At 42.2% G+C, this 9,979-nt stretch overlaps 1 protein-coding gene across 19 annotated transcripts in view; it reads left to right on the top strand.

Annotated features, from left to right (window-relative positions):
• Positions 1 to 9,979, top strand: part of clasp2 (cytoplasmic linker associated protein 2) — a 65,962-nt gene that overhangs the window by 46,407 nt on the left and 9,576 nt on the right. For 5 of the 19 annotated variants that reach the window (XM_022747071.1, XM_022747069.1, XM_022747058.1 and 2 more), the window contains 12 exons: positions 2,870 to 3,043; positions 3,411 to 3,455; positions 4,873 to 4,980; positions 5,299 to 5,361; positions 6,019 to 6,125; positions 6,289 to 6,312; positions 6,448 to 6,603; positions 7,212 to 7,303; positions 7,393 to 7,456; positions 8,209 to 8,268; positions 8,577 to 8,579; positions 9,074 to 9,237. In XM_022747071.1, the coding sequence (XP_022602792.1) occupies positions 2,870 to 3,043; positions 3,411 to 3,455; positions 4,873 to 4,980; positions 5,299 to 5,361; positions 6,019 to 6,125; positions 6,289 to 6,312; positions 6,448 to 6,603; positions 7,212 to 7,303; positions 7,393 to 7,456; positions 8,209 to 8,268; positions 8,577 to 8,579; positions 9,074 to 9,237 (1,060 nt within the window). The remainder of the gene's footprint in view (positions 1 to 2,869; positions 3,044 to 3,410; positions 3,456 to 4,872; positions 4,981 to 5,298; positions 5,362 to 6,018; positions 6,126 to 6,288; positions 6,313 to 6,447; positions 6,604 to 7,211; positions 7,304 to 7,392; positions 7,457 to 8,208; positions 8,269 to 8,576; positions 8,580 to 9,073; positions 9,238 to 9,979) is intronic. The other 14 variants (XM_022747073.1, XM_022747066.1, XM_022747074.1 and 11 more) reach the window with 12 other exon arrangements.

Raw genomic sequence — 9,979 nt, 5'->3', positions numbered from 1 at the left:
TGTGTGTGTGTGTGTGTGTTAATTTATTTTATATTTTTCTCTCTGCATGCCGTGTCTCATCACTGAGGATGGTGTGGTGGACAGTTTATTTCTGCTGCTCTAGCCTGGCTCTGGCTGTTATTCAAGTACTAAGTACTAATACTCACATACTGTACAAAGTGTAACACAAGCCACTGAGATAGCTACACTATTGCTACACAAAAGCAGATGTGATTGTACCTGCTTTCCAAGAAGACTTGTTGATAATATGCTGCTTGCAGCTGGCTAGATGACTAGTTTAAACGTTTAGTTTAAAAGTGATTGGACCACAGCCCACTGCACCAATCAGATCTGGACATTTTGATAAAAGACCAAATACAAGTTGTCTGATCAAGAGTTCAAAGCCCAAATCTCAGAACCACCGATTAACAGTAAGAGAGGTAATGGCAGCTGCACAGAGGGTTAGAATAATTTCTATTTGTGTGTGGGAAAGATTGCGTGTGGATATTTTTGAGCATATTTTATTTCAATCAGTTTTTTCTCTCATTGTGAACAGGCTTCACTTCATATCTATAATGCTGCTGTCTCAACATGCACTGCTTCTCCTAGGCCATCATCTGCAGCTGGTTCAGTGTGTGTGTTTGTTTGAGCGACACATCTTCAATAATTGTTTTCTCTTTGATAAATGGATTTATTTAATTAAAAGTGCTTCAGCTTTGCCTTCATTCTTGGTATGGAACACCAGGATGCGCTCCCATCGTACTCTGTGTTCTAACTCCCCATGAAGCTTTTTTTGCGCTAACACCCCATAATTCATCTGGTTTAATCTGCTGTTCCTTCCCCCTCGCCTCTGCTTCCCCCCTCCTCCCAACCAATGGGCTTAATGGCTCAGGATCTCAGTCTGCTACCCCTGTTGGTGGTAAGATTATAACGCTACTTCTTTTTACCCGCTCTCTTTATCTTTACTTCCCTTTCCCCTGTTGCTCTGACTCCCCTGTCCTTCACATGCACCCAGAAAGGTCACTTCAGTTCCTCCCACTCTGGCTGAGCATGCTGGGACTTGTAGGCACATACTGTTAACATGGCTGTTCAATGATCATGCTAAACACACTGCTTTGGGAGGCTCTTGTTTCTGAACTCTTATGTGTGCCTGGATGTAGCTGAAGTATATTCTCCAGAGTGAGAGAGGCAAAGGGAGTTACACTCTGAAAGACCAATAAAGGGCCAGACCAATAATGATAATAAACTTTACTCATGTAGCACCTTGTATAAAAATTAAATGTAGCTCGAAGTGCTTTACAAGACAAGATATTAAAAACAAAATAACAGATACTTAAAGACAGGACACATTAAAGCAATAAAAGACAACAATAGCATCCTGGGAAAGTAAGAAGAAATAAAATCATAGATGAACCATAATAAAATAAGTCTCAAATAAAAGTTGATTTAATTAAAAATATGATCAGCACACCTAAGCAAATGGTTTGGAACATACTCAGACGGGCAGTCTAAAAGATATGAAGGTGTTAGACCATTTTTAGTTTTTTTTTTTGGTAAAAGAGGTGTAGAAACTTAAAAATGAACATGTTTGCATTGTAAAAAGCACCGTTGCCTTTCCCTAGTGGAATTCAGTTACTTATCGTATGCACTTTTTACTTAGTGCGCCATATTAACCTTAAGATTATGAAAATGTGAAGATAGGTTAGTTTATTACTGTTAACATAATAATGTTAACAAGAATAAAAAGAATCTTGTAGCAACTTTAAAATAGTTTAGCTGTTGGTCAAGTGTCAGCATAGGCTTTGTGGATCTGTAAATGTAAGCGGGAGATAGGGAAGGAGCGCTGGCTGGTAGAAGATATCCGAGGGTCAGATAGTTTCAAGTATTCCTCACATGATAAAACAATAAATTCAATATATTACCATCTGTTTTATATCAGTAAAGTTGCACGTAGTTATTATATATTCTCAGAATATTCCCCCAAAATACCTGAACCATCCTTAGTTAGATTTTTCTTGTCATTCAGATGGATGTATTTAGCTCTGTCATTACGTAGTAGTACATAGAAAAATACTGTTCGTGTGTTGAGTGTGTGTGATCTTAGTTTTTGTGTGTCCGTGAGAGAGAGTGCAAGACAGTCTGTTCTTCTACTCATGTTGAATAAGTTTAGGTCCAGCTTCATGTGTCAAGCACTGGAACTTGTTCCCCAAAAGTCTGTTCACTCACTTAATATTCAGCACTGCAGAGCAGCTTCTCCTCAACTGTTTGTCTTCCGGTTGATAGTAATGTGAGTTGTTGTAGAAAAAAATACTCTGTGGGCTTTGCACTTGGAGAGAGGATGTCTTGGGGAGGAGAAATTGAGACCTCTGTTACCAGATGTTTTCATTTTGCAAGGAAAGTTTATATTATTCCCCTGTATCTTCAAAAAGACAAAAGCTGTAACATTGTCATCATGTTGTAAAAATGTCACTGTTTATTTTGGTATTTATTTATATGAAAGATTTTGGTTCAACACATCAAACCTAAATTAATTTTACACTGTTCAATGCACTTTCTTCTTATTGTGGTTTTCAACTATCTTTTCCCCAAGAATCCTCTTTCCATTGACATCGAACACTGTAAAGTTTGCTGTTAGATTCTGTCTATTTTTACTATACAAACTGTGTGTTACAACTTCTACCAAAAAGTGCGTGGAAACTTGTGCCACTAAGTGAAGGAGAGTAGCAGCTGTCTTTTTTAAAAAAAAATTTAAATGAAGTCCTCACATCAGAGGGCGACTGGCAGAGTTTCTATACAGCTTGCATTATGAAATGCCACATGTTGTGAGTTTCGCTCTGACTTTACTTTCTCCCTCTCTCTTTGTCCTCTTCTTCCTCTGCGTCCTCTGAAGCCGGCAGTCGGAGTGGCTCCCCTGGTCGTGTGCTGACAAGTACGGCCCTGAGCACCATGAGCTCAGGGGCCCACAGGGTGCTGGCTGGGTCCACTGGGGACGGACACAGACGCAGCCGTATCCCCCGCAGCCAGGGCTGCTCCAGAGACTCTTCCCCCACTCGTCTGTCTGTTGGTAAGTGAACTTAAAATTGAAAGTAAAATTAAACTGTTTCATAAAAGGAAGCTTAAAAATCCCCACATTTTCGTTGTCCTTCCTTTTGGAATTGGGTTTGATTTCTTTCATTGATTACAATTTGCTGCATCAGTTTTATAACATCTACTCAAAGGTTAAATGATGGCTTGTTTTTATAACCTCAGTTGACCAATGACTTATCTAAATGTTTGCCCTGGACACTCGATGATACCTTAAAAGCATCACATACAACCACATAAGCTCTTGGATCTCAACTCTTTTGTCCCTCCGATTCCCTGTCCACCTCTTCCTCCTCTGCTCCTCTCCCTGTCCTCCCTTTTCCCTTCTCCTTGCTTCTGTCCTCTAGCTCCTTCCAGCATTAGTTCCATCTACAACGGAGCGAGTAGAGGAGGTAAGGCTCCGACGTCGACCAGACCACCCTGCAATCACTCCCTCCACCTTAATCTATCTACTCTCATCCTCACTTTTCTCTCCTCATTTAAATCATCCCTCCATGCCTCCATGCCTCATTCTTTATCTCCATCCATCACTACGAATCTCACAAACTCTCCCGCCGTCCAAATCCCTCCATCAAGCAATAGACCTCCGCCTCATAGAGCCCATCTCGCTAACCTGTCTCTGACTTCATGGCTGTGTTGTTGTGGTGACGGGTGCCTGTGATCGGCAGATTTCCGCGCATTTTGAACATACCTCCTCCTTTTCTGCACTAACCTGTTAGTGGCCGATGAACGAACCTTGTCGCCGGATCGGCAAAACTTCATCAGGGCTTTGTAGGTCTTTTGTAGGCTGTGATTAACCCTGACTGGCTAATGAACAGAGCAATGAACGGTGAAGTTGATTGCAATGCTACTGGATGAAAACGCAGATCCTCCCCTCGCCCACCCCCTCAAGTGTTCAATTCATCTCAAATCACTCCCTTTTCTCTTCTGTGCGTGCCTGAGTGTATGTGTATATCACACTTTGTTTTATTTAAGTGTGAGTCCAGCAGTCTTGTCCTGTCAGGTGCATCTCATCTAGAGCTGAAACAATTTAATGATGGGAAATCCTTTGTTACAAATAAGTCAATTAATAGAACGCCTGCAGCAAGTCAGCTATTGCTAAAGTAATTTTTGACTGGAGGACAGCAGCGGGTCCAGCCCTATAAACAGAAATCTCTGTGGCTGAGTGATCAAGTTACACCATCAGTCAGCCAAATGTGTCATGAAGTTGCACCATTGCTCGGCCAGCCCAAGTGTTGCCGTTCCCCCCTTTGACCTGTTCTTATTTCACTATCTTATGACATTTTATAAATTAAATGACTAATCAGTTCTTCAACATGATATCAATAGATGAATCTATAATGAAAATAATTGCTAATTGCTGCCCTATTAAAGAAAATATTTGTTTGAAAATAATAATAATAATAATAATGAAAATGAGTGTTAGTTTCAGCCCTAATCTCAGTCTTCTGAGGTCTTCTTATTTTTGCTTGGAAATCAGGAAAATAAGTCTGAAAATAAGTATGTTGAGATGCTCCCTCAGGGCCGGTCGACCTGTGCTCATTTTCTCTCTTATTTCTGTCAGTCTGTCACTCTGACCTCCATTGTCATATTTATGTCTTTATCCATGTATCTTCTTCTTTCTCTTCTTTGTCACTGCTCATGTTTGTCTTTCTTCTTTGTCTTTTTGTGGTCTTCTTTATGTCCTTTCCCTTCTCCTTTGTGTTCTTAAAACCACTTTTCTTCCCTCTGCTGCTCTCTCTTTCCCTTGTTCCCCCTTTTCCTCTTTTCCTCTGCTGCGGTGTGGCGTTGTAACCCCGGTGGTGTTAGCTCGGGGCAGTCGTATCCCTCGGCCCAGTATGAGTCAGGGCTGCAGCAGAGAGGCCAGCAGGGAGAGCAGCCGGGACACCAGCCCCGTACGCTCCTTCACACCACTTGGTGAGTAGCAGTAGTGGACCGACACCCAGGAGAGATGAGTTGTAAAATCAGGATGAGTAAGACATCAAAGAAGGAGAAAAAGCTTTCTTTTCTACGTAAAGTTAGCTCAAACATAAGAAACATAGACTTTAATTTTAATTCAGTATCTGAGGTTATCAAAGTTGAGGGTGATTAGACAAATAAAAAAACACTTGCATGTTTTTCAGCCTTTCTTTCTACTCTCACACCCTGCTCGATCAGTGCGAGGGTTGTGTGTGTTTGTCGTATGTGTGTGCGCGAATGTTAAACTCTGTACGTGTGTTTTAATTTTGGTTGCAGCACCGCGGAGCTACTCTCGCTCCACCGGAGCTCTCCACACACCTGATGCTTTTGGGGCTGCAGGTGAAGGCTGAGTACAACTATTTCTCTGTACCTCACCCACCCACTCCGCCTTGATTTTTGTTCGCTCCGTTTTCTTTTTGTTCTTTCGTGTCACGCATCCTCTCCTGTATTTTGTCAGCGTGTTTCTTTTCTTGTCCATCCGCCTCAGTTGTTTTTATTTTTTATTTTTTTACATTCTGCTCCAGGATGTCGAACCTTCCTGTGGAATCGCATGCTTCCGCCCGTTCAGTTGCCAGTTGACAACCATTCTGCCAGTTTCACCAGCGACCATTTGTTTTTCTTTATTTAGCTCTGCCCCTTCTTTTTGGGGACACCAATGCGTTCTCCTGCGTTTTATGTCAATCATCCTTTTTCCTCCCAGTGCCACCTGCAATGTCACCTAACAACTCATCACATCAACTTACAGAGTTGGCTCATGGGAGATGAAGCGTGTGTGGGTTGAGTGAATGTCAGAGAATGGATGATGGCGAGAGTGAGGTAATTGGATAGTGGATCCTCAGTGGACAAGTGAGAGACAGTTGATGAGTGGGGGAGAGAGTTGGCGAACTTTAACTTTTTATTTTGAAGTTGTTTTTTGTTTTTTTTAACATGTGTCCCCTGCTTTCCACCTGTCTGTCCTTTCTATCTTTCCGGCTGTCACTCTCTCTCTCCCCCCAGGATCAGGTTTTGGCATCAGTCAGTCCAGTCGTCTCTCTTCTTCTGTCAGTGCCATGAGGGTCCTCAACACAGGCTCAGACGTAGAAGAGGCTCTCGCAGATGCACTGGTATAAAAACACATACACTACCCAAAACATAGACATTAAAAAAAAACACACACAGTAACTCTGTCCACATTCCAGTTAGCTGTCAGCATGTGCAGCTTACACTTCCTGGAATGTGTCTGTGTGTTAACTAACCCCTGATTCTGCCTCTGTTTAACGCTGTCAGCTGTTGGGAGACATGCGGTCCAAGGTCAGCTTCTTCTCCTGCCTCTTACCTGTGTGTTATGTGTGTGTGTTCTGAAAGTGCATGTTTTTCTTCCTAAGTCTTTTATTGCTCTTGTTTTAATTTCAGTTTAATTTCATGCCCTGTATGTTATACCTGCAGAAGAAGCCGGCACGGCGGCGGTACGAGAACTACAGCATGTACTCTGATGATGACGCTAACAGTGACGCATCCAGCGCCTGTTCAGAAAGGTCCTATAGCTCCCGAAATGGAGGAGCCATCCCGACCTACATGAGACAGACAGAAGACGTGGCTGAGGTTAGCAACAAACGGCAGCACAGCAGAAATTTCTGAACCAGACAGATATCAGGCCAAACTACGAGCTTCTATTCAGGCAGCCTCCCCCACTGCTCACCTGTCTTTTTCTTGCTGTACTGCCAGTCCTACTGCTGATTATATATTGCTGTACATATTACATAGTGTACATATTAAGTATTGTTACATACAATAATACATAGTTTGTTACTTATGAAAATTCTCCATTTTATAGCCATACAATGGTTCAGCCTTACGCAGACTTTAAGGATTTGCTCAATAAATTTGTCGTGTATCTACAGTGGTTAGACTTTAACTTCTCTTTTCAAAGAGAAGTTTGTTCACAAGTCAATACAACTTTGCAGCGAGGACACTAGTGTCACTAATGCAGGAACTGGATCCCTGACATTTATGCAGTTTTTTGATGCAAATATTCAGTTCCAGTTCAGTCCCATACATGTACTGACTTATTGTTTCCTTCCCTTAAAAAACAGAAAGCCCTGTCATTTCTGTATCAGGTTCAATATTTTAATGTCATCACTTTGTTTGTGGCTGTATATAGAAGTCTCAACAGGCCTTTGTATGTGTGTCTGTGTTTGTGGTTCTTTCAGGTGCTGAATCGCTGTGCCAGTGCCAACTGGTCTGAGAGGAAGGAGGGGCTGTTAGGCCTTCAGGCATTACTTAAGAACCAACGCACCCTCAGGTCAGTCATGCAAGAGGCAAATGTATCTTCACATTATAAATTGATTGTTGATTTATTTTTTAATCTTAATCTTTGATTTTCTTCTACAGTCGGGTAGAGTTGAAGAGGCTGTGTGAAATCTTCACCAGGATGTTTGCAGACCCTCACAGTAAGGTATGAGTGCATGTAGCGCAAGTATTCACGCAAAGACACGCAGCACTCATTTACACTGTTACGGCACAATTCATCATTCACCCACTTTGATTTTACATTGGTTTTTTGATACTTTGTATTAAAATACTTTTATCCCACCGTCCTTCACTGTACCGGATTCTGCCAAAACAATGAAATTATTACATCTGTTTGTTAGTACACGCACAGACACATATCGACAGTCACGGATGTTAAATGCAGTCACATGAATAAGTTTAGAGATAAAAGTCGGGATAAACGAGTTAAATTGTCTCCTACACGTACGTATAAACACACTCAAACATAAACACAGGCATGCACAGCGTGCAACAGACTGTTCTCTAACGGCATGCCACGCCTGAGTTTGCGTGTGACCTCACACTCTCCGCCGTCCTGTGGGATTGCTCTTGTCACTGTTCAGCAGCCAAACCGCTGGCTGTGCTCACTGTATTCACTGGCACTCCCCTTTCTTTCCCTCCATACCTGCAGTCTGAAGCGACAAAACACTGACCGCACATGTACTCACAGATGCACACAAACGTATACACACATGCGCACAAATGTTTGGGCTACCAGCTCTTCTCTCTGACTAACCAGCTGCGGTTCGCTCTCTCTTAACACTGCCACTTGTCTTTCGGCATTTTTGAGTGCCCGTCGCCTCACACATGTCGTAAGGTGTGTGAGCTTCTCCCCCCTTCCCCTCGTTTGACGTTTGACGATTTGATGAATTTCAGCGAGACTCCGGCAGGGTGTACGGCACGGCAGAATCCGGTATAAGCTCAGCCTCCTTCAAGGTACTGCATCTCACCATGAATCTCTCTCCTGCCCTTACCTCTTTGTCCCACACTACTCCCACGTCTTCTTTCTCATCTCCCATGTTTCTCCACTTTGATTTCTTTTTACTAGTGTGCACACAACATCTCTTCAGATATTTCACTTCATGACTCTTACCTGGTTGAAGATACTTAAGTGTTTTTGCAGGTTTTGTGTTGAAAGTCAAGATTATGAGTGTGCTTTCACAAGCTCGTCACATTCTTTGTCAGGATGCTAACAGATGTGTTTCTCTCTCCCCCATGCCACCCCACCCTGGAACTCTCTGTAGAGAGTAAGTTTGGCCAGTCAGTGTTGCTGTACTTAAATTTTGTGTTTGAATGAAAATCTGCTTCATTAATCTGAGTGGGTAACCAGTTACAGGCAACAACATAACACTCACTAACCTACCTCACATGCTGTCCTGCTGAAATCAATCACTGGCATGTGGAGATGGTCCCCACACAGCCCGATTGGTGTTAACTAATTCCTGTCAAGTTGTTTGCTGTCTCACTGTGGTTGTCTTATAATATTAATACTCTTATTAATTTGAGTGATTTAAGTCTAATTGGTGATTGGGAATGAAAGAAGGTTGCTGCAATGATGAGTGAATAACCACTAACTTGACAATGGGAACTAATGCTGCTCTCCCAGTACACCTCTTCCAACAGAATAATCTATATTCTGTAAATGCAGGAGTACTTCTATGCATGCGTGTGCATGAAAAATGCGAATCGATCAGTGACTCATTCGCTGTGTATGACCCCAACAGTTTGTATGTGATTCTAGGTATTCAGCATGTTCCTGGAGACGCTGATAGACTTCATCCTGGTCCATAAGGACGACCTGCAAGACTGGTTGTTTGTCCTGCTCACACAGCTGCTGAAGAAGATGGGAGCTGACCTGCTGGGCTCCGTACAGGCCAAAGTTCAAAAAGCCCTGGATGTCACTCGGTGGGTGTCACACTCACCTACAGACGGACATTATGGCATATGCATTAGATCTGTATCTGACCCATGGGTGACATAAGTCTACACATGCAGTAAAAGAATGTTTGAGCATGGCAGTTCATTATTGATCCTCAGGAAAAGTATGTGTAACAAAATGATTTAAAGCTCAAAGATCAAACTCTCTAGCTTTTTAGGGCTTTCAGTCACAGCTCAGGAAGACTGAGATGTGTTTGAAAGCTCTGAAAAACTAGTTTGCCATTAGATATTTGTTACATGTACAGTACTGTGCAAAAGTGAGGTTCATCTAAAAAAAAAAAAAAAATGACGCCTTCAATAGTTAAGACTCCATGTCTTCATGTAACCCCAGACTGACTCAGTGATGTTGAGATCAGGGCTCTGTGCGGATCAGGCCATCTGTTGCAGCACTTCTTGTTCTTCTTGTCAGTGAAGATAGTTCTCTATGACTCTGGCTGTGTGTTTTGGGTCATTGTCATGCTGCAGAATGAATCTGGGACCAATCAATCGTGATGAATCAAAACATCTGAAGTGCCTGATACTTTTGCACAGTACTGTACCTATAAATGAATAGATAGGCCTCTGAGGAGCAATGCTTCCTTCTCTGTCTTGTATTTTTACACATAGAGACACATGGTAGTTTTTGCAAGAGAAAGGATGTTTTACCTCTGACTTTTGTAGTGATAAATTAATGTATCTTAAACTGTCAAGACACCGGGTGAAGATCATT

The sequence above is a fragment of the Seriola dumerili genome, unplaced genomic scaffold (genome assembly GCF_002260705.1).
Source record: "Seriola dumerili isolate Sdu_G_001 unplaced genomic scaffold, Sdu_1.0 BDQW01000110.1, whole genome shotgun sequence".
Taxonomy (NCBI): Eukaryota; Metazoa; Chordata; class Actinopteri; order Carangiformes; family Carangidae; genus Seriola; species Seriola dumerili.
Note: the sequence above shows the minus strand (reverse complement) of the source record. Positions and strands in the feature narration are given on the sequence as shown.